This window comes from Ovis canadensis, chromosome 14, assembly GCF_042477335.2.
Source record: "Ovis canadensis isolate MfBH-ARS-UI-01 breed Bighorn chromosome 14, ARS-UI_OviCan_v2, whole genome shotgun sequence".
NCBI classification, from domain to species: Eukaryota; Metazoa; Chordata; class Mammalia; order Artiodactyla; family Bovidae; genus Ovis; species Ovis canadensis.
The window spans coordinates 48,596,562-48,622,215 of NC_091258.1; the positions used below are offsets into that span (position 1 = coordinate 48,596,562).

Here is a 25,654-nt window from a genome sequence, read left to right on the forward strand (position 1 = left end):
CAACACACATGTCAGGGCTTTTAACAGCAAAGGAAAGTCTTTATTCAGGGGGCATGGGCTTTGGGCTGGCAGTCGGGGGTACAACAGTGCTATTTCGGTAGGTACCCAGCAGGATGGCATTGATGTGCTCCAGTGTCTGATTGCTGAAGACCATATTGAGGTGCTGTGTCCCTGGCAGAGGCAGCAGGTGCACGGGCTGTTTCTGGCGGCCCTGCCAGCGGGCACAGAGCTCGGTGCTACGCGTGGCCACAGTGTCATCACCATCCTCATATAGCACATCCACAGGGTCTGTGTAGGGGAAGCCGTGGTCATAGATGTAGGTGCTAGGAGTGGGCAGGCCTATGCCATACAGACAGTACACTTCCACGCCAGGTGCTGGGAGGCCTGCCAGCAGGTCACGTGACTGGAGCCACATGTACCAGCCTTCCTCAAAGTGCAGGTCTGTAAAGAAGCGCTGCATGTCACGGCTTGTGTAGTTGATGCTGGGGGTGGAAATGAACACGTGGTCCTCAGGCCACGTCTGCCTGGCAGGAAACATCCAGGGTGACGTTGTCGTCATGCGCTGCTCCTCTTTCAGCTTGATGCTGGACATGATTGGGATGCCTTGGTTGTCACCTGGGAACAGAGAGTAAGGTGGGACAGGGCTACTCCAGCCAGCAGGCCTGGCTACTCCAGGCCCACAACTTGCCCCCCAGCCCAAGCCAGTTGGACACTCAATCTTGTCCTTGCCCAATCCAAACACAGACTCCAAGTCCTAGACTAGAACCGGCCTAGCATTCAAGAAGTGCTCATGTGTACTTGTTAACTGAGAAGCCCCCATGGCACCTCTGACAGGCAGAGCTGGAGGGCTACAACAGGAGGGTAGGGGAGCAGTGTTTCATGAGGACGGGAGTATGAGTTGGGGGGATATAGTGCTGGCAGTTCTGTCTCAGGCAAGTGTCTGTTGACCCTTGTGGCCTGTGCTGCACAGGGCTCAGAGCTGTGTTCTGGGAAGGATGAAATGAGACCCATCTCTGTTTGACACCCATTGATGTGGTCTGGTGTTTCCTTCACTTCAGCTCCTAGGGGTAAGACCATGTCCAGGTGTGTTTAGCCTACAGTACATGCTCCACACGAGGTATCTGTGCCACTCCTCAGGGAAGGGCAGGAGGGGCTCCTGGGGTCTGGCCCTGGCTTTGGCAGATCTGCTGTGGCCTGGCTTAGGGAAGATCCGCGTGCAAAGCAGCTCCTGGGAGCTGAGTGGGTAGACCTGAGGCCAGAAGGAACAGACTTCAGTCAGACTGAGCAATGAGTCAGGTTGCTGGGATTCACTTCATCTTTGTTTACCTCCCCTTTATCATCGCTGAGACAAACTGTCAGCAATTTGTCTAACAGTCCAGGCTGGACTCACTGCTCTCCAAGGACAATGAAAGGGGCTATTTCCCAGAAGTGGTAGACAACACCCCCCAGCTGGGCATTGTGAGAAAACAGGAGTAGGGCTTAGCCCACAGTCAGCTTCTTTCCACCACGCCCCCACATCCTATGGGACCCAAGTGATCACAGGCCCTCTCACCTGAGGCCAAGACTAACATAGGCTTGATGGAGCCTCCCCAGGGAGCCCCGAGAGAGATGAAGCCGTCGATGAAGCGGTCCTTCCAGGTCTGGGGTTGGCGCAGTAAGAAATAGAGCAGGTGCAGGCAGCCAAGGCTGTGCCCAATGAGGAAGACCGGCTTCCCGTACGTGGCATGCATCTCCTCCACCAGCCCAGCAAGCTTCAGGTAGTACTCTTCCTGCTGGCCTGCAGCGGGGATGGGTCAGCATGGCTGGAGGTGGGGGCCTCTGCCCTGCCCCCCAAGCCCCCTAAACATAGACACACTCACTAGGCTCCAGCCGCCAGTCGTAGGGGGCGGCCCGCACTGTCTCATCCCGCACGTACCCGTTGTTGACCAGGTTCTGTACCAGTGTGTGCATATAACCTGTGGGGAAGGCGGCAGCACCAGGGGCTGTGGCCATGGCCCCTGCAAGCCCAACACAACCTAGAGCCCCACCTCTCCCTCAGCACACACACACCTGCCAACTTGCTGCTGTCCAGGTACTCGACAGAGTAGGTCTTGCCAAAGCCGGGGACACGGATCTGTACACCGGGGGCATTGGACACCCGCCCAGAGCTGCGATTGTACACAACCCTGGGGGCAGTGGGACATTCAGCAGACCCGGCCAAGGAGCAGGGCAAGGGACTAGGCCAGAGGGGACAGCACCCACCTGGTGTTGTCGATCCAGCAGTCTACCCCAAGGGGCAGGAACATGTTGAGATCTAGCCAGATGGTGAAAAAGTCCTCTGTCTTGCGGTAGCACATCCAGTTCACCACACTCGGTTTATCCAGCTTGGCTTCCAGCTGATTCCCCAGGCAGCCGGGCACTGCGGGCACCAGCCTTCACTGTGGATCCCTCCCATTCCCCTGTGGTGGACCCCGCCCTAGCCTCACCTCCCCGACACCACAGTCACTAGCCCCACCCCTTCCTCTCCTATACACACCGTCAACCCCCAGAGACTAAGGACAAGATCCTTTCTGTTCATATCCACTGCTCCGTCTCCCCAAAGCTCAGACTCCCCCAGAGAGGGAAGATCCAGTGGCCAAGGCCACTGACCCCTGCCCCCACAGAGCAAACAGCTAGCATGACTCTCCATCTCTGCCAAAGTCCAAGAGGAGAACAAATAGTGTGGGGAGCGGGGGCAGGACTTGACAGGCCTCTCCTGCTCTCCTGGGCTGGGCACCTCGTCCTTGCAGGGGTGGGGGCTGAGGAAGGAGCGGCGGGGGGGAGGGAGGGGGCTGGACCCAGGGTCTGGCTACAGCTACAGCTGACCACAGCTTGTAATGCCCTGACCAAGCCCTCCGGCACACCCACCCGCCACTCCACCCACCTGGGGGAGACACCTTGGAGACACAGGAACAGTGTGGTGCGAGAAGGGGTGGATTTCTCCTCAGGACAAGCCTCTGGCCCCTCCAAACATTGAGTTAAAAATCGGGGCTAACGCATGGGCAGAAGGGCATCGGCAGGCTGTGCTACCAGGGGCGGGGGCCCTGGTTCCCCAAGGGCTATCCCGGGTGTATCGGGCCTGGCGGGGGCTTACCGAGGATGACGGGCCGTGTGTGGTTACTGAGCTCGGCCTTGGGCGTGGTGTGCGGGGGGAACAGCACATTGAAGAGCCAGAAGGGGGCAGCAGGGGGGAGCAGCAGCCCCAGCAGCAGCAGGACCCACTGCCGCGGGGAGCCGGGCAGCCCCATTCCAGCCCTAGTGCCTGGTGCCCGGTAAAGCGGTCCTGGGCTGGCCTTATCTGGAGTAGGGGTGGGAGGGGCCCCAGGGCCAGTGGGAGGGACAGCCTGGCCAATGGGGCTGGCCAGCGGTTGCCGGAAAGGGGCACAGCCTCAGGGAGCCGGCTCTGGGCCTGGATTCAGTCCCGCCTTCTTCCCCCGTGCCAGGGGAAACAGAGCCGGGGCAGCGGGAGGCCCAGAAGTACACAATGTTTTATTGAAAAAAGTCAGGCTTCAGCTGGCTGGTTCCATTCAACTTGGCTTGGTGGGGGTCCCCGCCCACAGGAGCTGAGTCAGATCTTCCTGCAGGCGGGCTGGGCTGGATCCCTCCCTTGTCACCCTTCCCCTCCTCTCTGATGGTGACATCCAAACAATAAATATGCAATAAATAGCGCTCCCGGGCCAGCTGCCTTCAATCCCCATGTCAGCCCCCACCAGTCTTCTCCAGTCAGGACAGGCATCCTGGCGTGCTGGACGGGCAAGTCCCCGAACCTCTCAGGGTCCCGAGGGACCTCAGATCCATCTCCATGGCCAGGTCTGGGCCCAGTCTCCAAGGAGACCTAGTAAAGCTGGGTCCAGGGTGAGGCCAGGCAAAGTGGGGCTGGCAGGTGGGTGCTGGAGGGGGGCTTTGTGTTACCCTGGACACCTTCACTCTAGGCCACAAGTCTATACTGGGCTCAGGAGTAGATGGTGATGACTTCACGGCCACCGCCACGTACCAAGAGCACTCGTTCGAGGCCCTCGGTCAGCACCTCCAGGAACTCCATGTCTGTGGGGCATCAGTCAAGGAAGTAGCGCCCAGGGAAGCACCCAGGGAAGTCTGGCCCATCAAGCAGAGCTGGAGTACCCTGCAAACGCCCAGGGCATCCAGGGACAGGAGCTCCCAGCCTGACCTCATACACTGCCCATCTCCCCACCAAAGGATCCAGTTCTCATCACCCTCGCTGTTCTTGGGCGGTCCGGGCATGTTCAGTAGGACCAGGCGGGCGTCATGAGAGCGTGTGACAATGACTTCATTGAGCTTCACAGCCGTGTGCATGCGCCGCACATTAGACTGGTCCCTGCAGATAATGTGGCTGATCGTGGATCCCAACCCTGGATCACCCCACTGGGCTCATCTGCCCCCATCCCACCCCCAGGCTGGGATACGGCTGGGTCCATTTCTGCTGCACTCACGGCTTAATATGCACCAGCTCCCGGAAGTTGTCGGGCGTGTGGCTGGGGTCCCAGGGTTCCGTGGCCATGTACTTGTCCCGGGTCCATGTCATCTGGATCTTGTCAGTCCCAGCTGCAGACTCATCCTCCTCGTCCGAGTACAGGCTCTCTAGCCGCAGGGCTGAGTGCCGGTCCTTGACTAGCTGGGCCTGAGGACAACCAGAGGAGGTCGCCTCAGTGCCGTGGGGAGCCAAGCTGGCCCAGCGTGATCACCCAGCCTCAGGGAAAATGAGGGGGGCCGCAGTGAGTCATTCTGATGCCCCCACTTGATGGCCTCTCCCCAAGTCAGACCCTGCCCTGAGCTGAGAAAGGTCACTGACCTCTCGCTCCCGCTCTGTCTTGGTCAGCCTCATTTGCCGCAGCATCTGGGAGCGCTGCTCCATCATCAGTGTGCGCTCGTAGGTATACGCAGAGATGTCGCTATTGTGCTGGGGAGAGGGTAAGCCGTGAGGACCAGGCTACGGGGATTGGGCAGGGCATCCACAGGGCCACGGTGGGCAGGGGCCTCACCATCTCCACCACCTCCACCTCTGCCTCTAGACGTAGGTGGTATAGGAAGATGGCCAGATCCTTCTTCATCTGGATGCTGTTGTCGTCCATCTGGGCCACCGTGAAGATGCGCATCCGGCATTTCCTCCAAACCTGCGGCCACGGAGGGTGGTGGCTCAGTTGCAGCCCCCCTGCATAGGCCCAGCCCCTCGCGTCATGGCCTGAGCGCCTGGCCCACCTTGTGCTGGCGCAGCAGGAAGGGCAGGAGCATGAGCATGCCGCCGTCGTGGACAATCCACCACACGTCGATGTGGCCCTCCAGGTAGCGCTCATGGTTGCTGGGGTAGAAGGCGATGTTCTTGGGCACAAGCAGGGCCAGGTGGGCAGCCGTGGTGCAGCGCACGGTGTCTAGGGAAGAGGGGCACTATCGACCCATGACTCTCTGGCCTCTGCCCCCGCTTAACCCCTGGCCCCTGCCCTATGTGGTGGAGCCCAGGCCCTGTGTCTCACACACCAATAAAGGTCTTCCAGGCGCGTGGGTCCTCGCTCTGTCGCCAGCCGTAGGGCCAGCCCAGCACCACGGTGTTGTGCCTCATGCCACCCAGGCCACAAGACTGGATGAGGTGAGCCAGCCCCTCCCGCACCTTGCTGGCCACCACCACCTGGCAGAAGCCCTTCACCTTCTCAATCTCCATCATGTTCTTGATTGTCTGTAGGGAACATACCCGGGTCAGAAGGCAAGGCCATCCATGTCCCCTCTGCTGGGTTCCCTGCCCAGGCCCCAGGGTACAGAGCTGCTTGGTGGTGGGGGAGAAGATGGGGGCAAGCTGCCCACCCAGAGGCCATGCTTGCAAGATGGAACCTTCATACCCACCTGGCTCCCGCTCTCAGCTCACCTGGCTGGCCAGGACTGGTCCCCTCCCCTATGCACCAGCTACAGCCCAGACATCTCCAGTCTGGTTTAGGGTCCTCCTACCCCTGACTCCCGCCCCAGCAGTACCTGCTCAGCGGCCTGGGCCTCTCCGTAGCTCTCCAAGAAGCTGCCCTGGATGACAGAACCGACGATGGTCAGGCCCTTGCCAGCTTTAAGCTGGGAGGCGAAAGTGAGGAGCCGCGGGTACTTCACATGAAGGTCCTCATCTAGCTTCAGCAACACCAGTAGCTGAGGCCTGAGTGGCCGGATGGAGAGGCAGCCTGAGATCAGGGCCCGAGATCTGCAGGGAGCCCAGCTCCCTCCTCTCTTGGCTCCCAGGCCCCCTCAGGTAGCAGTGATCCAAGGGCCCGATAAGCAGGATGGTGCCCCTGGCAGCTCAGGACAGGGAACACGGACTAGGGAGGGAAGCCAGCACCTCGTGACTCTCCCCTCTCACAGGGTCGCCCCCTGAAAACCTCGACTGTCCCCGCCAGGCCCGGGTGACTCACCGCCAGTTCTTGGTGTGAGGAGGGCCCTCCTCTAGCCGCAACAAGGCATAGCGGGCAGCGCTCAGGGACAGGCCTCGGATCCCATCGCCCCATTCCTTCTCAGCCCTGCAGAAGCCCCCAAAGGCTGATGGGTAAACCCCTAGGACTTGTGTCCATGTGTATGTGGGATGGAAGGGACCAGGCCCAAGTCACAGCCCCGCAACCCCCGTGCCATGGTGGCTTAAAGAAGGATGGCTCAGCTTCCCACACCCAACTACAGCCCAGCCCAGCAGCCCTGAGCACCCAACTGGGTGCTCCCACACTCACCCTTGGTACTCAATGTACTTGTAGATCATGCCGGCGATGAGCATGGCAACCAGGGCATAGTACCAGGAGGAGACAAACATCAAGGCCAGGCAGAGGCTCATGCCCAGGAAGGACAGCGCCCTGGGCCAGAGATGGGAAAAGGGCCAGAGTCAGGGAAGGACCTCCCAGTCTCTCACCAATAGAAACTGTTGCCCAGAAAGTTCAAACCCCATCCAGAATGGTTTCCCACATAACTCTCATGTCAGAGAACCTGGCTCAGGGGCCCAGCTGGCACGTACCAGTGATAGTACTTGAACCGAGGCCGCCAGTTGGGGGTCCTCAGGAGTGTCTGCACAGCACAGGCCAGGTTCACAAACAGGTAGCACATCAGGAAGAACCTGCGGCACAGGGAGCAGCTGGGACTGAGCGGCCCGCTTGGTAGCCAGGTGCCCGAAGTCCCGGACCCTCCCCAGCCTGGGCCTAGGTGAGGAGCCGAGACTGTCACAGCCCTGCCCGGCACAGTCAGGCAGGTCGTCTCGGCCTCACTTCGCCCACGCTCCGGGCCAGATGTGGATGGGACATTGTGGTGGTGCCTGCAGAGCCTGGTCTCAGAGGATGTTGAGACCACGAGGGGGTTGCGGACAGGGGGAACAGCTGTGGAAGAGGATGGTATAAAGGGAAGTTCAATGCCTGGATGCAGCTAGACAAAAGCCAGGCCTCTGGCCTGGGGGACCAGTTGGATGAGGGGCTGTCATGAGTGTGGGGAGAGGGCGTCCAAAGAGGGCCATTTTGAGTCACTGCATTAGAGACACTTGAGGGACACTTCAGTGGGTGTGGGAGACCAGGATGGAAGAGGCCTACTGCTTGAGCCCCCCAAGAAAGACAGGAAAGGCAGAGGGCTGAGGGGAGTGGCTGCCCACTTCTACCCTCAGCTGGTGGGTGAGGAAGGACAGACAAGGAGGCAGCAGGGCTGACGAGAGAGGGCAGGCCAGGGGCAGGGACTCTCACAGTAGGGGCATGCTCAGTCCCGTTAGGGCTACAGGAGAAGCAGCCTCAGCATCAAGGCTGACACATCCTGACATGGGTGTTAAGGGGCCACCGCCTGAGACAACTGCGGCAAGGGTAGTTTCAGGTGTAGGTGGAGCCGGGCGGAGGTGTGTTGGGGGAACAGGGGAGCACTGACTCCGGCAGGCCTGGCTGTGGCTGGGAGGCGCAGCTTCAGGGGGAAGGAGCTCTGTCAGTCCTACCAGCCGAGTGGGGTGGTGAAGGGTGGCTCAGACACAATGGAACAAGCAAGAGGGCACTGGCTGTGGAGCAAGGCGTGTGAGGAGGGCACAGTGGCCCTGGCACTGGTGGAGGTGAGCAGAACGAGGACACTGTCTCTGAGACCCCTGGAAACTGCTGCGTGTTTGCCACCTCCTGCAGGGCACTGGCAGGTTCAAATGCCCAGCTGACTCCAGAACTTTAAAAGCAAGCAACTTGAAAACAGGTGTATGGACAGTGGCGGCTCATCAAGGGTGCTGAGATTGCTGCTTGTCCGTCCCTGCTCTGGGTATCTCCCATAGAGGCACAAGGGACCTACTGGTCTCTTTAAAACATCTGAGTAAGCACTGGAAGGCAGAGGTTCAGAAGGTTGAGCTCTGCTAGGCAAACATCCCCCAACAGCCTAACCCGTCTGCCAGCTGCATCCTCAACCCTAGACAGGGTCACAGACGAGTTGCTGGGCAGAGCTCCCGGCTAGGGTGTGGCTGAGGGTGCGAGGAGACTTTCCCAGGGCCCTTGCCCTGCCCTGGCCCCCAGCTCACATGGATAGAATGGGGGCCACCATGTCCAGCGAGGCTATGAGGATGCCCAGCTCGGCGATGAGCGCCGTCAGGAGAAGGGCCCACGTCGGTTCGCCATTCGCCTTGCCATGGCCGAAAACCTGTACACACCAGGGGCAATGGGGTCAGAAGCGAAGAAGTTGGTCCCATTCCACACATCAGGACACACAAGTCACAGCCTGGCCTCCATCATCTCCAAGTCCCTCAAGGGCTCAAGTCACAGCCAAACCTATCCTGACAGGTACTCTGCCCTCCAATTCCCCAGGCCTCTCCACTGTGAGTGGAGACAGGCGTTGGGGCTTCTGGACCCAGGCAGCTCTGCCAACAGCAGCTCTCTGTGGATGGCTGCCTGGCCCTGGCCCCTAGCAGGATAGCATGCACCCGATTTACTGTCTACTTCTCTCCCTGGCCAGCATGAGGGGCTGCTGCTGCTGCTGCTGCTGCTGCTAAGTCGCTTCAGTCGTGTCCAACTCTGTGCGACCCCATAGACAGCAGCCCATCAGCTCCCGTCCCTGGGCTAGGAACACCCAAATGGTGGGCGAGTGCAAGAGGCTCACCCGAAGGAAAGGGATGATGTTGTCCTTGGCGATGGCCTGCAACAGGCGTGGTGCCCCAGTGAGGCTCTGCAGGCCAGCACCGCAGGTGGAGAAAAAGGAGCCGATGACGATGACCCAGGGCGAAGGCCAGGCTAATGTGCCCACCACCAGGTTTCTGCTGACACCGTCGCCATACCTGCAAAGGCCAGGCTCAGACCATGCTCCATACAAGGAGCCCCTGAAACCCTGGCCGGGGCCACCCAGTGTGAGGGCTGGCAAGGGTCAAGAAGGACAGCTATGGGGGACAGAGCTCTGGCCCTCAGCAGAGGCCAGTCCACCAGCCCCTATCCTTCCAGCCCAGAATCAATTTGATGTCACCATCCTCTTAGAAGCCAAAGTCCTGGTGGGACTGACCCACCACTGACAGCCAGCAGCCTGAGGACATGTCTGGGACCACAAGTATGAGGGGGGCTGGGGTCTGGGCAGCAAAAGCTGAGCCCATAGCCACAGGGAGGGGCCCAGCTCACTCACTTGTCCCGGAGGACCACACCCTCGATGCAAGCGCCGAAGAGAACCACGCTGCTGAAGTCTGCAGCCGCGTCAAGGAAAGCTGGACCTCTGTTGCCACTGCTGCCCCCGCTCACTCCCCACACAGGGCCCCAGGGACCCCCTTGCCCAGTCTCAGGACACCTGCAGCTGAGGTTTCATGTCGGGTACAAACAAACCCCTTGAACGTGTGCATGTGTGTGAGGGTTGATGTATATGTGCATGCGTGTGTGGTGTGTCTGCACATGCCAGGTGGTAACTTAAACATAAGGAAGTGCCTCCTGCCCGCGCACCCCCCTGCCACAGTGCCAGGCCTGGGAAAGGATACAGACAAGGGAAGTGGTAACAATGGCCAGAATGGTCCCCACTGGGATGGATTTCTGTGCATCTCGGAGGTCCCCAGAGCGGTTGGAGCCAGCCATGATACCTCCAAAAACAATGAGACTCCCTCAGGGGCTCCCTTAGGAGTAGGGGCAGGGAGTGTGGGTGGGCAAGAGGGCTCACCTGTTACTGAGGGGAAGAAAATGCCAACCAGCACGGTGAAGGATGTGGCAATGTCAGCCACCACGTACAGGGGCAGGCTCTCCTTCAAGCCAAGGGCGTCCGTAGAGGGCAGCCCGTGCTTCTCCACGACCTCACCCTTCTCCAGGTAGGCGCTCCATAGGTTTTCTGTGGGGGCGGCCACATCACCACTGCAGCCCCAGGGAAGTCTGGGGCAGCCCAGCCAGGGGCTGCAGGTGTAAGAGGTTTTGGGGGCTCAAGGGGGTGACCTCAGCCCGATGGCTGTGGTTTCAGCCACAGGGCCACTCTGGCCACAGGAAAGGACTGGCTGGCTGGAAGTCTGGAAGGCAAAGGTAGCTGAACTGCCATTGTCCACCACTGCCTGCCTCTGAGACAGAGGCCCTTTATGGCTCCTGTGAGAACTATCCCAGGCAGGGTCAGGGGCTGATGGCTGGGGAGAGAGGGGCTGCCAGAATTTTCTGGGGGGCTGCCGCAGGCCTGGGACACTGGCCAAAACAGGCTCCATTCAACCGAAATTTAGCTGCCAGGAGCTGGGCTGAGAGGACACTGCTGGGCTGGGAAGGCAGCCAGCACCACCCTCCGTTCCTGAGCTGGCCACACAAGGGCGGCTCTGTGCTACCCTGTCCCTCCATGCTCGTTCCTTCCTTCTGCTCCGCTGCGGGGGCCCGGCGGGGTGGGGGAAGCAGGCGGAAGGGAGCACACACCCTGGAGTACGCCGGCAGCTGCACCAGGGATGCCCGGGATCTCGGTCACATTGTTGAGCAGGAAGTAGGGGTCGCAGGACTCAGCCGTGAGGTTGGGGCTGTGGCAGAAGAGGCTCCAGAGCTGGGTGGCCACTGTCTCGTTGTCCACCACAGTCGTCTTGGCGCAGACATCAAACTGGTCCCGGGACAGTGTCCTGTTGCCCAGCATACATACTCTGTGGGGTGTGGGGGAGGCGAAAGTATCAGCAGCTGCTCAGCCCGAGACCCCAACTTGCTCCCATCTGGCAGCCTCCACAAAGAAGGTCATCCATGTAGGGGGGATGTCAGTATAATGCCTGGAGGTACTCCCAGGTTACTTACGGAAAAATAGGAGGGTCAAAAATAGACTTGATGCCTCCAGCATAGATGGAGAGGATGGAGATAATCACACAGGCCAGGAAGAGCGAGGCAAATTTGTTCACATACTTGACACCAACGAACACCACTAGGGTCATGAAGGTCAGAAAAATGGTCCCATATACCCGCATATTGTTCAAGGTGGCACTCGATGTGTCGTGAGTGCCTGTTGGGTAAAAAATGGCGGCTGGAGGGGCAATGTAGGTCTGAAACAAGAAGACAGACAAAGGAGGTTCAATTTTCCTATGTGGAGTATGTCCTTAGTCACTCAGTCGTGTCCAACTCTTTGCAACCCATGGACTGTAGCCTGCCAGGCTCCTCTGTCCATGGGATTCTCCAGCCAAGAATACTGGAGTGGGTTGCCATTTCGTCCTCCAGGGGATCTTCCAGACTCAGGGATCAAACCCTCGTCTCCTGCATTGGCAAGCAGATTCTTTACCCCTTAGTTACTTGGGAAGCAGTGAATTTTATGTGAAATATATATATATTTTTTTTGAAATATATCTTAATAAAGCAATTACTTACAAAAAAGAAAAAAAAAAGGATCCAGACACAGGCGCTGACCTGAATAGCTAAACAAAAGTGGAATAGTTTGAGGAGCAACAAAATAAATAATGACAGTATAGGATTATGAGCCAAAGAATAAAAATAAATATCCAGGAGTCCATCCTGATATAAATACGTAATTGAATAAATAAACAAATGGAAAAAGGACAAACTTCCTTATAGAAAAAATCCAGATAATAAATGTAGGAATGTGGGAAATAGAAAAACAAAAATAAAGCCCCCAGAATATCCAGGAATAGGCTCCATGCTACAGACAGAGGATCTGGAGGTGGAAGTAGGCAGGCAGTTCCTCTAAATATCTATTGTCTGGATGCCCAGGGGCGGGCACTGGTTAACCTGTGCTCCCCACTGCCCCTCCCACTCTTTCCCCACCACCCGGGCAGTCCAGTGGGAGGCGGGAAGCTGAGTCAGAGCACACTTGGGGCCCACAGAGAGGGTACTGACTTCCCTGATTTCAGTAAGAGGATAAGATGGATCTGAGAGACCTTGGCACAGAACCCTGAAGACAGAGCTGGCCAGAGCCCACATGAGCCCGGGAGACAGGCTCTGCATCACCACCGAGGCCCGTCACAGCGTTACAGGCGGTAGTTCACAGACCACCTACCACAGCTGAAATAGTGCCTGGGCAGCTAAAACATCCAGGGCCACAGTGAAAACTGCCAGGCCCCTTCCATGCCTGATCCAAACTGGGAAAGGGCTGAAGGGGAGACTGGCTTGAACAAAGATCTTTCTCCCTCAGAGAGGCCTTCCTCATTGTAAGCCCTAGATCTGGACCAGATATGAGGGGAGCATAAAGAGCCTGGGCTTATAGGAAAGGGGCTGTTCCAACAAGAACAGAAACGGCCAGGACTTAGCCTGACTTACCAGCAGGATCTCAATGGCCCCTAGGATGTACATGGCTGCCGCAAATGTTGTTCCCAGGTAGAAGCACAGGCCCACGGCACCTCCAAATTCTGGCCCCAGGGAGCGGGAGATCATGAAATAGGAGCCCCCAGCTACAACAGAAAAAGCATACACAGGTCAAGGCTGGTTTTTCTTCAAAAGGGCCTCTCCCATGACAACGCTTCACAACCATCCAGGGGCACAAGGACCACTTTTCTTATTTACAAATGAGCAGAAGGTTTAGACAACCTTGCCTAAGATAGCATGGTTAATAAGTGGCCAGGCTGGGGGTGGACCTGATTTCATCTGACTCCAACACACAGCATGGGTGAGTGAGATGACTACTCAGCTGGGGCAGCTCTAGGTCTGCTGCAAAGCCTCAGTGGAGTTAGGTCAGTCCCCACTGACTCCCCTGGCTGATTGTGTCCTATCTCAGCACATTGCACCCTTCCCAAGGGCTAACTCTGTTAGTTGACCCTCCAGACCAGGGAAGGGACTGTATCTTATCTAGTTTTTTGCCCCTAGGGCCAGCCACAGGTTAACTGTCCATGGCTGACTCTCCTGCCTTGAATCTGTGCTTCCATCACAGTCTAACACCCCTGGCAAGACTGAGTCAACCCTGGGCCTCAGGGCCAGTGAGGGTGCAGGCGACAAGAGCCATCCCATGCTTCTGGTTGAAACTGCTCCTGATAAATCTTATCTGTGAAAAACCTGGGAACAAGGATCAAGAAGCTTTAAAAAGGCCACTCCTTTTCACCCTATAAGCCCACCTCTAGGACCTTCTCCTATTCATTGGAAGGACTGATGTTGAAACTGAAACTCCAATACTTTGGCCACCTGATGGGAAGAGCTGACTCATTGGAAAAGACCCTAATTCTGGGAAAGACTGAAGGCGGGAAGAGAAGGGGATGATAGAGGATGAGATGGTTGGATGGCATCACCAACTCAATGGACATGAGCTTGAGTAGACTCCGGGAGTTGGTAACGGACAGGGAGGCCTGACGTGCTACAGTCCATGGGGTCGCAAAGAGTCGGACATGACTGAGCGACTGAACTGAACTGAGGACCTTCTCCTAAGGAAACTGCCAGGGGCATGAACAAAGATCAGCGTGTAAGACTGTTCGAGACAATGTTTACAACAGTGAAAAAGTAGAGAATAGGAGAATAATCACATAAATTAGATAATATCAATCTGTTTTAAAAAACCAAATAAACTGTTTTCAGCATTTGAGAAATACACATACACACACACACAGAGTTTGGGGAAAACAATACATCTCAATACTTTATAAGACCCTAAAACCATGGACCAAAAGGCTAACTAATCGTTTTCAACTCAGGATGGTGGGATTATGGGTACTCTTCAATTTTTTTCTACCTTTTTTTATACTTTAAATCCCTCTTCTGATAAACATATATTGGTTTTTCCCTATTAATTTTATACTAAAACTAATAAAACTGTTATTTGAAAAAAATAAAAAAGGATTCAAACACAGGAACCAACCTAAATAGCCAAATAGCCAAAGTGGAACAGTGCAAGCAAAAAATTAAATTATAATACTAAGGTTATGAACCAAAGAATAAAATAAGTATCCAGGAGTCCACAGGGAAGGTATAAATACATGGAGTCTCTGAAAACCAAGTCCAGTCTCATCATGGAAAACCCTACAATCCACAGTGTGGGCCAGGCTCATTGGCTTGGGCCACCAACAATGCCCTATCACCTTCTTTATCAGCCTCAGCACCCACTTTAAAAAATTACTTTTATACTAAAAAACAAAACAAAACAAACCCCAAACAAATAAAACATAAAACAACAGCGATCTCAAATTCTATCAAGCAGGGATGCTCCTAAGTGGTGACACTTTCATGGATTCAAGGACTAAGACCCCACCAGAAAACTGTCTGGGGGGCAGAGAATGAGTGTTTCAGGGCATGTCAAGGGGGATTCTGGGCCCATTCCCCACCTCAGGCCTGAATGGCACTCACCCACCTGGAACCACGCCATTGGTGGCGATGGCGCTCATGGAAATGGCCGTCAGCAAGGTCTGTGGGAAGGAGGACGGAGGTGAGCAGCTCAGCTGGGCGGGCTCTGTGGGGCAGCCGTGGCCCTGCCCCACCCAGAATACTCACACAGCAGCAGCAGATGAGCACAATGAGGAGGGCCTGCAGCACACCAGCTGTGCCTACCATCCAGGTCAGCCGCAGGAAGAGGATAACCCCAAAGATGTTCTGCAGGCAGGGCAGGTACACCCCCATGAGGGTGCCCATGCTGGGTGCCTATGGAGCAGGAGGGGAGTGAGGGAGATGGAGCATCAGAGGGGCCCCTCATTGCTTGGCAGTCCCCCACCTCCAAGGTATTCAGCCAGAGAATAGGCTGGAAAAGGACATCCCAAGTGGAGACCTGGGGACACAGAGGGTGAGCTGACTGGATGGCCATGCTGACCTTCATACATTAAGAAACAGTTGGGGAGTGGGAAGGTATAAAACCTGATTCTTTTCCAAGCCCCATGTGTGAGCTTTTGAGCCTCACCTCCCCTTCATGGTCCTGCCACCTTCCCTTCCTCTCTTCTTTCACACTTCCAGAAAGTGAAGTCTATATCAGACCTCCACTTTCTCAGCCAGCAGGCCCTATTGTACCCAGGCCAGAATCTAAAAAGTTGTTCCTGACCCTCCCTCTCTCCCACGCCCCATCCAGTCCAGGGGAAAGTAAGTCGTACCCAGTGTACCTCTCAAGGTGCCCTGAGATCAGTCTGCCTTGCCTTGGTCTTAATCCCCTGAAGCTGGGACGCTACACCTGGGCCACCTGGATAGTGCCTTCTTATGCCTGTCAACCTCTCCATGCTCCAGCTCACTCTGCTGCCAGAGCAGGACTCTGAAAACCAAGACCAGTTGCATCATCCTTACTAAAACTCCTCTGCATTGTCTATACTGTAATCCAGTGTCAGCCAGGCTCCTTGGCCTGGGCTACCAGGCATGCCCCATCACCTCTGTCAGTCTCGGCCCCGGACAACATCAGACCCTCAGAGCCTCTGAATCAGGGCGTGTGCTGGGCACTGCCTGGGATGGTTATCCCTGCCTTACGGCCTGGCAAATTCCTCTTCAGTTAAACCTTCAGGAGACTAACTGTTGCCTCTTCCAAGAAGTTACCCCAGGTTGCCTTAGGCAGAGTTGGTACTTCCTCTTGCATTCCCTCAGTATCTGATATACTCTTCTATCATAGTAGTCACAACGGGTCACGGTAATTGTTCACTTGAATGACCGTAGTGGGGTAAACTTGGCTTGTTCACTGTTCTATCATCAGCAGGCCCTGCAGGTACTCAAAAGGTGCTCCTAAGCCCAGTGAGTGATGCCTTAGAAGGCCTCTGGGATAACCTGTTGGGAAAGACCTGCGTACAGAGTGGAGACTCAGGCTGGAGGGCAGGTAAGGAAAGTCTGTCTTAATGGGCACATCTAGGCAGGATGTCTCAACTACCTAAGAGGAGAGGAGGGGCTAAACAGGAGGCCAGCGCAAACGCTGAAGCACAGAGTTAGGGCTGGTACCTTCGTGAAGAACTGAGCCCCACATGAGAATACCACAGAGTTGTGGGGTCCTAAGAGTTTCTGCCAGAGCCCCCAGCAAAGCCTGCTGCTCTAGAGCCAAGGTGGGAGAAAGAACTCTGTGGCCACAGGAACTCTTCTCCAGGGCCCAGGCCGGGTGCAGGATCCGTGCACAGGCTAAAGGACCCCAGAAGGGCCTGGGAGGGCCCTGAGTAAAAACAAATGGTCTCTCAAGCTGTCCTGTACAGAGCAGGTGATGGATACACCTCATGTGGCTTCTGACTGAGCCCTTCTCAGAGGCCCTGGACCACCCACTGGATAGTGGCAGCTCCCAGCCTCCCCATTCAAGGCTGAGTCACTCTGGGAAAAGGGCAGTATGGGAAAGGGCAGGGCCGGAAATGCTTTCTGCATCTCTAAATAACCTCTGGCAGCCTCAGAAGGTCACCAGGCCTCAGCTAGAGTGGCTGCCATGGAGAGGCTGCCTTGGGTCTTGGTGTGGTCTGGCTGAAGGCCCACCTTTCCGGCTTTAAGCTTTTCTTTTCTGAGGCCCCTGCTCACACCCGCCTGGGTGAGGACCACAGCTCAGTGGCCCTAGCTCCCTAGCTTTCTGCTGATTTGCTGTGGACTTGACCAGGCTCCTCCTTTCTCCATGAAACAGCAACTAGTGCTGGGACACTCAGTCATCCTCTGCCTCTTTAAATCCAGGGCCAGGGGAGGTGGCAGGTAAGCTGAGGCTGGAACCCAGCATCCTCATGGGCTCTTCATAAGGCCAAGGACCACAGCCCTTCACCAACCCAGAACACCTTGTTGAGATGTACTCTAGCCTTTCTTAGGGACCTTTTTACTCCCAGCCAGTGGCTTCCTGGACTTGGCCTGAAAGGACAGAGAGGAGACTCTTACCCAAGGATCTCACCCCTCACCGCAGGGCTAAACAGGGATAGCCAGAGATAAACAGAGTTCTCTGCTATCTGCAGTTCAGAAAATATCATCAAAATCACAACCAACAGGATAGGGTGAGGGTCAGGTCTGTGTGACCCCAAGATATCAGCTGTCCTCTCTCAAGTGTGGGCTGGGTTGCCTCCGAGAAGAGTTGCATGAGGGATGCACAGCCGCCTGGTCGATGCTCTCTCCTCACCCACCTCAGTAATCTCAAGGGCAAAGGCAATCTCAAGAGCAATCTCAAATACCTGCCCAAATGTCAAGGGCAGGTCTGAGACTGGGGGATGTGGTTTATTCCAGCCAAGGGCTCCTCCTGCCTGTGCTGACCTCCAGTAAGAGGTCAGCTAGTGCCAGACCCAAGCTCCTTTTGGGTCACAGCTGCTTTCCAAACCTCAGGGAGTCAGGAGACATGGAGGGAAGCTGCTTTGCCTCTAAACTGAATATGTAGGAGAAAAAAACAACCCAGCCTTTGGTTAAACTGAGCCCCAACACACAGGTTAGGGATAAGGTAAAGTCATCCCTGGTGGCTCCAGTGGTAAAGAACCCACCTGCCAATGGAGGAGATGTGGGTTTGATCCCTGGGTTGGGAAGATCCTCTGGAGGAGGAAATGGCAACTCACTCCAGTATTCGTGCCTGGGAAATCCATGGATAGAGAAGCCTGTCAGGCTACAATGGGGTCGCAAAAGAGGTGGGTATGACCAAGTGACTGAACAACAACAAAGTCATCCCAAAGAGAGGACGACTGGAGGGCCAGAGGCCTGCAGAGTGAACAGGGGTAAGACCAGGAGAGAGATCGGGAAGCCCTAGGAGGCAGTGTTTTACTCCTGTCACTCCCAGTCTCAGCACTCCAAGGGGCTACTGGAGAGGTCTGCCAATGGAGCCAACAAAGAAAGGGGCAGAAGGGTTTAGTCATCTGCTCTAGGTCACACAGCCCCAAGGCTCCTAGTTCCAAAGGTAACACCCTTACCCATCCTGATGGGATGCCAGTGATCTGGCATTCTACACAGTCACATACCTCACAAGAAACCCACAAGTCTCCCAGTGTTATGTGTTGACCTTGTCTAGCTCAGTCACCTTAGGCAAATTACGTAACATCTTTGACACTCAAGCTTCCTCACCTGTAAAGCGGGGATGATAACAGAAACTGCCTCATAGATTTTTTGTGAAGATAACATGCAAGAACCCTGGCCCACTGCTTAGTATGATGCCTCACACACACACACACACACACACACACACACACACACGCCTAAGTAAAGGCAGTGGTCGCTCCCACCATTGTTTCTGAGGGTCTCCCTGGTCCTCTGCCCTGAGGGGCTCCTCCTCAGCCCAGTCCTTGCCTCCTTAAACCCAAAGTACTCAGTGCCCATCCTCCATGCTCACCACACCTGGCACCTACTTCCCCAGGATGCTAACAGCTACGTGGGGAAACTGCCAACTCCATGGTGTTGACTGTCCTCCTAGGAGCAGCCTTTTTGACCAGCTCACCTTGGCTGCTCTCCGACGGGCACCCTCTCCACTCTCAGCCTCCTCATGCTCCTTGGCCCCCTGTGTGAGGTTGGTGTAGCTGACGAGCTTGCCCAGAAGAGATGACACCTTTGGGCGGATGTCCAGCTCTTCCTGTAAACAGAGCCACAGGGCATTCTGGCAACTGGCCCAACTGGCACCAGGCTACCTGTGTGTAGCCAGCAGCCTGGCCTCTGGTCCCTTGCCAAGCCCTGAGGCAGGCTTGGGCTCCTGCCTGGGGAAGCCCAAGCCAGCCAACTAGGCAGGTGTGGGTGCCCCACCCCAGCACTCACTTCTCTCTGCCCCACCTTGGCTCAATCACTACCAGCCCATTTGCAAAACTACCTGCCTCAGGGGAAAGGGTAGGACAGACAGGCACACTTCATCCTGCCTGTTCTAGCTGGCCACCTCCCTGCTATGAGCAGGCCTCTGGAACACACATCTGTGCTCAATAGCCACCCTAGTAATCCCAGGGAAACAAAGAAATTAAAAGAGGAGTCAAAAGAGAGATGTCTGGGACAAATGAAGTCTCTCTTATCTGCCCAAACCCTGATCCTCCTGGATGGTCTTCCCCACGCCCTGTGAATAACCCACCTCAACCCCCAAGGTGGGATCCTAGCCCCCTAGCCCATCTTTGGGAGGGGTCAAGTCAAGAGGCCTCCCAGGGCTCAAGATATGGCACGGTAGCTAGCACAGCTTCCTGAGCGCTGTGTCTCTACCTGCCAGTTGCCCACATTTAGTTTTTCCCTATCAATCAGCTCCCTTCTGATCCTACACACAAGGAGAAACTGGCTTGGAGTAAGAAGTGAAGATGCAAGTCTTTGAAAGTCTCTGGAGACTGAAGAGCCTACGAGACTTCCACAGAATGTGGGTAGGTGTGGGTCAGAACTTAGGGGCCTAAACCATGACTTCAATTCAGAGCCAACTTCTGATTTGAGTCTGAAAATGATAAAATTCAAGGCCAAAGTCACAAAACTGGGAATGTTTCCAAAGAGAGATCCACTGAGGTTATAGATATGGAGAGAGGGGGCAGATTCAGTGAGAAGGACCAGGTCTTGGTGAACTTGATGGGGCTAGAGTTGGAGGAGTCAATCAGGAAGGACAAGGAAGAGTTCACAGGAGAGGGAAGAATTGTGGACTGTGAGAAGTCCCAGATGTGAAAGAAAGAAAGGAAATACTGAGGTTAGAAATCCTGAGAGGTGGTGACCTTGCTGAGGGGCTGCATGGAAGTCAAAGGTAAACACTCTTGGAGGTAGTAATGGGGTAGAGGCCTCTGGGAAAGCAGTTTCAGTTAAAAGGGCCAAGAGAACTGCAGCTTGGCTGCCAAGGGAGTGAGACAGACAAGCAGAGACTGGAGGAGGAGCGCAGACATAAAGAGGCACAACATCCAGCCAGCTTGCTTAGCTAAGGCTTAGGTCCTGACAGGTCCCTGCGTGCCCACACCCATGGCCCAAAATGGCTCCTCAGCTACCTCAAACAGTGCCAGGTTCCTGTCATGGTAGTCATTTCCTCTGGAAGCCTCCATGGGGCAAAGGAAAGGGCTGCTCTCTTTATGGTTGCCATGTCCTGTAGAGAGAGAGAAACAGAATCCTAGTCAGGGGCTGCCTACTGAGCCCCCAGCATGCACTTCTCCCCAGCAGGCCTGCTGTCATCTCTGTGGAGCACTTTAGGGACCAGTGTAACAATACTGGGCCTCAGTTTCCCCAACATACCCTGTCAGCCTCCTTGAAAGAGCCAGAATTGGCAGACTGGCCAATGATCAAAACCCAGCACGAACACTCATCTAGCAGGGGGCACAGGAGCGAAGTGCCCAGACACACTAGCTCAGCACTGTTAACACCAAGGGGCGGAATCTGCTGCAGAAGGGCGTGGCTCAGTCAAGGCCCGCCTTCAGACCACCCCTGAGACACACACTCCCGTTTTTCCCAGCCCTTCTGGAATACCCAGTGTGCCAGGTGCCAAGGGCTCAGTGTCCTCAGGGCTCCCCCAAGAGCTACCCTCCACATAGAGAAAGCCACACGTGGCGCCTTCTGCCGCCATGATCAGCCAGCCACCTCCTAGCCACCCCATCATGCACCGCGCGGGGACGGCATTATTGAGGGCCGGCTGAGGCATGCCGGGAGGAGCGGCAAGCAGGAGACTGTCCAGTGTATGGAAGTGAGCGCCCAGAGCTGTCTAGGGTCGTCAGGGAAAGCCCTACGAAAGCCTGACCAGGTGGGTGTGGGGCTGGGCAAAGACTGTAGGCACAACTCGCTTGTTTATCTCCCTGTCCCCAGATACCAGCCGCTTGCCCGAAACTAGGCACGTGGCCAGTCCCCACGTCCACCTACCCCCCAGGCCGGTGAGGTAGGGCCTCAGCACCAAGGAAACCTCACAGAAAGAAGCCAGATGCACCTTCTTTCAATACGGCTGCCTCAACACTCAAAACTGGGCTGCTTTTTCTGGCCACCCAGCGTTCGCTCTTTCCTTTTCCAAACTGTGTTCATTGTGAGTCTCAGTGGGTGACATTCCCAGCTTTCCATGAAGCAGGCAGAAGACACCAAGAGTCCTTTTCTAGTTGCTAAGGGAGAAAAAAACCCTTCAGTTTGGAAACTGTGGTGGCAGTGACTGAAGGCCTCACAGCTGACATCTTGGTTCAAAGAAGCCACGTTGGTGTTGGATGGCAATGACTACGGCAGCAGTGTTGGCCTGGTGTCCTGTGGTGGAGGTGGCCAACAGAAGTGTCTTCACTGATCCAGACTGGTGGGGTATTCTGGCCATGCCTGGTTTTGTGAGAGCTACCTGGCAACCTTTTCTTGTTAAATAGTCCCCAATCCATTTCTCTTGTTTGCAGCGAAAAATACTGAATGACGCCACCTCCATTTCATAGATCCTCTTGCCATAAATATGAAACTTAACTTCTCTGAGCAAACAATCACTCAGCAGGTGCTCTGCTGTGGATTCTTTACTGCCCCAAGAGACTGACAGGTAAAGCATGTTGATGACAATTTCTGGGGCAAAATCAGCTGTTCCTTCCCACAGGATGTAAAAAAAGTACATCACCTTCTCTAGGAACCTGGACTAGCTAAGTAAGTGAAGCAGCTCAGTACCAGAAGCTACATGTCTGTGTGTAGGTCAGTGCTAAGGGCAAAGTGGACAGAGATAGTGAGAGGTGAGGCCAGCCTACAGAATCACTTTAAAGCCTCGGGGTCGGGGAGGTGGGTGGTCACGTAGCTACTCAGACACCCTAAGACATTTGCTGTGCCCTTGATGCTTGTTCAGGATGAGGATAAGGAGTCAAGAAAAACCTGAAAACCCAGTACATGGATGGTCCTTCAGTGAGAAGTCCCTGAAAACTACTCTTAGATTTTTGTGACAAAAATATCTTCCCTGAATAAGTCAGAGGCTTTATTCTGTCCAAAAAAGGCAACTATAAGAGCTCATCTTGTTTCCCTTTCTGCCATGGCTGCCAGGAATCTCTAAGCTAAATTTATTTCTTAGATCCAGTCATCATCTGCCTCAGAGTCCTTGCCCCTTTCCTCTGCATGGTTTTGATCTTTCTTACAGTAAGAGTCCTTTGGGGAGGAATTTTTGTTGTCTATCTCTTCTGACCCTTCTGTAGAAGTATAAAGGATAAATCATTCTAAACTCCTGCACTGCAGCCTTCCATCCACCACCACCGCCATTGTCTAACCCTAACCTCACCTCTCTAAGGATTGTATTAGCATCTAGAAAACACAGAGCTGAGCACATAGCAGTACCCTCAAAATGCCTGTGGATGGTCTGCAAGACCCAGTTGATCCCTTGTCCTTTCAGCCATGATGCCAGGGCAGCTCAGAGCCCTTCCAAAGGTTACCTTTAGTTCTCATAGCAATACTCTAGTAGGTATCATTTACTCTCTTTTAGTAACAAGGAATGTAAAGCTCAGATTCAGAGGCAAGGTGACTCAGTGAAAGGGCCAAACTTGGGTCCCAGGGTCCCCTAGATCCAGGTGAAAGCTGAGCTGTGGGTTCCCTACTCCTACTTAGGACCCCCTTCCATCCCAGGAGGCATGTACAGGCCACAGCTAAAGAGTGTCTGGGGGTTGCAGTTTTATCCAAGGCTCCTGGTGCTCAGTGGCCAGAAGCCAAGCTTGGATTCCTGTGCCTCCCTCTGTGTGACCTAGGGCAACCTGCTTACCCTCTCTGTGCTGCCTTGGTTTCTTTTCCTATGAAGTAGAGCTAATAACATCCACTCTTCCAAATGCCTCAGAAAAGGGACAGCCTGGTGCCAGACACCCAGCAGGGATTCCATGGAGTTCCCCAAAACCACCTCAGTTAAGGACAGCTCCCATGGGATTGTGGGAATTGGGGGGAGGTGGGGTCTAAGCAGTGCCTGGGTATCTGTACTGCCCTCAGCTATTCCAAAAATCCCAGGGCAGGTCTGGGCATGCCTGCCAGGCCAAAGCTACTCAGACGCCACCTGAGACCCCTGGTGAACCACAGCATGAAGGCTGGGCCTGGGGGCTGCCTCTGATATGTGTGTTCTGGCCAGCAGCTGTGAATGCGCCAGCTGCAAACAGGGATCCAGGTGACACTCCTGGTATCCCTGTACAGGTATCTGCCAGGGGTACTCATCTAGAACCTCTTCACCCTCTGCCCACGGTGGGCTGGATGTACAAGTCCATCTATGCCCTTGGAGCAGAGGTATGGGCCTTGAGAGATTCAGATACCAGGCTGATGGAGGGGAGGGGGGGGGGTCCCATGAGATGCCCTCAGGGTCACTATTTTTGTACCCCTGACCCTTTGCAGCCCTCAACTAGAAGGATCATAACCACTCACCAGGGTGCAGAATGTCCCCCATACTGCAGACACAGTCACGATCTGGCTGAAAGGGAGGAAGAGGAGGTGGGGGGGATAGTGGGAGGAGCTGGCCCAGCCTGGAGGGACCTGGCAGGACCCAGCCAATGTGAGGCAGCCAGTTCCCTCTAGTCCTCTGTGAGAGGCCAAGGCGGAGCCTGAGGCTGGGCTTCGCTCTGCCTACCTGCTGGTCCAGGCTGATCTTAGGGATGCAGCCCAACCCAGCCTCTGGGGAGAGAGAGCCTCCAAGGGCTAGCAGAGGAGCAGGGGTGGCTGCTGGCTCCTGCTCTGTCCACTGGTCCCAGGCTGGGGCAGGTGCCGGCAGGGGTTGAGGTGTGTACACTCTCACAAGCTGTCAAGCCTGTTAAATTTCCATAATGTCCAGCAGCCCATGCCACTGCGCTGTGCCATCTCCACACACAGCAGTCAAGTGACACACATATAGCCATCACCCACATGAAGCATGGATCACCTCAGTCAGGTCCCCATCAGAGACAAATCCAAGTCAGATCAAGATAACATCACCTGACACATGCCACCAACATGCATGTCCCCTGCAGATCTCCATCACGGTCAGTAACAGACCAAGCATTTGTCATCAGTCACATCACCATCCTCATCACCGTAGGCCACAAGAATGTGCTATCGTGACCCCAGGCTGGCTCTGCGGTACCCCACAGCTGTACATTTGCACAAGCACAACTACGCATGCATGTGCTGCTGCACACCCAGACACAGGTTCTTGGAGTATTCACACAAGAGTGAGCCCTGCAAGGACAGGGCTCTGGGGGCCTCCTGGGGAAAGAGATGGTGAAAGTCAAGGGCAGGCAGCTAGGAGGGGGAAGCCGGGTTTCAGGCCCAGTTTAACAGCTAGGTTAAGAGTTAGGGCTCTGGAGTCTCCCACCCTCAATCTGAATCCCCTAGAGCGAGTTACATAACTACTCCATGCCTCATTTCACTCATTCCTAACAGTAACACTACCTATCCCAGGGTGGGAAATTAGGATTAAACGAGTTAATTCAGGTAAAGTGCCTAGACAAGCCTGGTCCCGTGTGAGTGCTCCACAAGGGTGGAGTGTCCACTGTACCTACGGATGTAAGCTGGGATCCATGTAGCACTCAGGCAGTGGCCCACAGACCCCTTCAGGCTTCCCTCCGAGGGGACTGGAGAGCTGGGCGGCACACAGAAGGAAGGAGAAGGGGAGGGGAGCGGAGGAGAGAGTGTGATTTTAGGGAAAGAGATGCTGAAGCACAAAAGTGTAGGCGAGACGAGAAGAGGTTAGGGGCGGTTGGCAGGAGGTGAGAGGGCTGGGGTCCCGCCTGGGGCTGTCGCTCCCAGGCGGGAAGAGCCACAGATGGAGATTCAACGCTCTTCGCGCCCGAGGCGGCCCCGCTGGCCTGGCCACGTCTGCAGCCCCCGCCCGCGGCCCTCAAGGGAGGAGCTGGGGTGAGGAGGGAGGCCCGACCGCGACAGCAGGCGCCCGGGGCCCAGGAAAATTGTGTCTGCGCGCGAGGAGTTGGGGACTGTTTAGCGGCGAAGGAGTCTAAGAAAAGTTGGGCCCTCATCGACGTGTGCGCGCACGGCCCGGCGTCTGTGCGCCAGCCGGCTCCGCATGGCCCGCTCCCCGCCCCGGCCCGGGACCCCGCCGGGCGGCCCCTCACCGTCCGAGTCGTCCCGATCGGCGCGCTCCCCGTAGTCCACCCAACTCAGACCCTCGAGGTTGTCATAATCGCCGCGCCGCGGCCCGTCTACCGGCACCACGGTGAAGTGAGGCATCCCGCGCGCTCGGCCCCGCCGCGCCCGCCGCCCCGGCCGCCTGCCCGGCTGTCCCCGCCGCTCCGGGCCGCCGCGCCCCGCCCGCTCACATTCCTCCCCGCTGCGCTCACTTCCTCCGCCCGCCCCCCGGGCCGCCCCTCGGGGGCGGGGAGCAGGAGGGGCTCGAGGCCGGCTCCTCCCTGAGGGGGGCCCCGGAGGAGTGAAACCCCCGGGGCGGGAGTGCTATTCCACGCCCTGGGGAGGCCCGATTCCTGTGTGACCTCGGGTGGTGAGCCGGCCTCTCTGAGCTTCAGATGCAGTGCTAGTAAAATGAGGACATGCACTTGGGGCTGATGAGGGCTCCTGAGGTGGGGCGCAAGGTGAGCTTTGTGCCTAGTGAGCGCTCAGTGACATTT

The 25,654-nt window shown here is 55.9% G+C and overlaps 2 protein-coding genes across 4 annotated transcripts; both read right to left on the reverse strand.

The window, feature by feature from the left end:
• Positions 1–18: 18 nt before the first annotated feature.
• On the reverse strand, positions 19–3,493 carry LCAT (lecithin-cholesterol acyltransferase). The gene is made up of 6 exons (XM_069550128.1): positions 3,113–3,493; positions 2,242–2,398; positions 2,050–2,165; positions 1,860–1,955; positions 1,553–1,777; positions 19–615 (listed from the first exon to the last, which is right to left on the reverse strand). The coding sequence occupies exons 1-6, from the start codon at positions 3,264–3,266 to the stop codon at positions 41–43; spliced, it is 1,323 nt and encodes a 440-aa protein (XP_069406229.1). The 5' UTR covers positions 3,267–3,493; the 3' UTR covers positions 19–40.
• Positions 3,487–25,340, reverse strand: SLC12A4 (solute carrier family 12 member 4). 3 transcript variants are annotated; one of them, XM_069550127.1, is made up of 24 exons: positions 25,145–25,340; positions 20,138–20,232; positions 18,649–18,780; positions 14,814–14,960; positions 14,674–14,728; positions 12,663–12,793; positions 11,196–11,437; positions 10,836–11,050; positions 10,114–10,278; positions 9,938–10,036; positions 9,595–9,652; positions 9,085–9,259; positions 8,510–8,628; positions 7,004–7,102; positions 6,726–6,845; positions 6,420–6,524; positions 5,998–6,166; positions 5,512–5,707; positions 5,236–5,405; positions 5,019–5,150; positions 4,829–4,936; positions 4,470–4,657; positions 4,219–4,354; positions 3,493–4,060 (listed from the first exon to the last, which is right to left on the reverse strand). In XM_069550127.1, the coding sequence occupies exons 1-24, from the start codon at positions 25,257–25,259 to the stop codon at positions 3,971–3,973; spliced, it is 3,261 nt and encodes a 1,086-aa protein (XP_069406228.1). In that variant the 5' UTR covers positions 25,260–25,340; the 3' UTR covers positions 3,493–3,970. The 3 variants fall into 3 exon arrangements, with proteins under 3 accessions (XP_069406226.1, XP_069406227.1, XP_069406228.1); XM_069550125.1 differs by having other exon boundaries at positions 3,487–4,354; XM_069550126.1 differs by lacking the exon at positions 4,219–4,354 and having other exon boundaries at positions 3,487–4,062; positions 4,443–4,657.
• Positions 25,341–25,654: the final 314 nt, after the last annotated feature.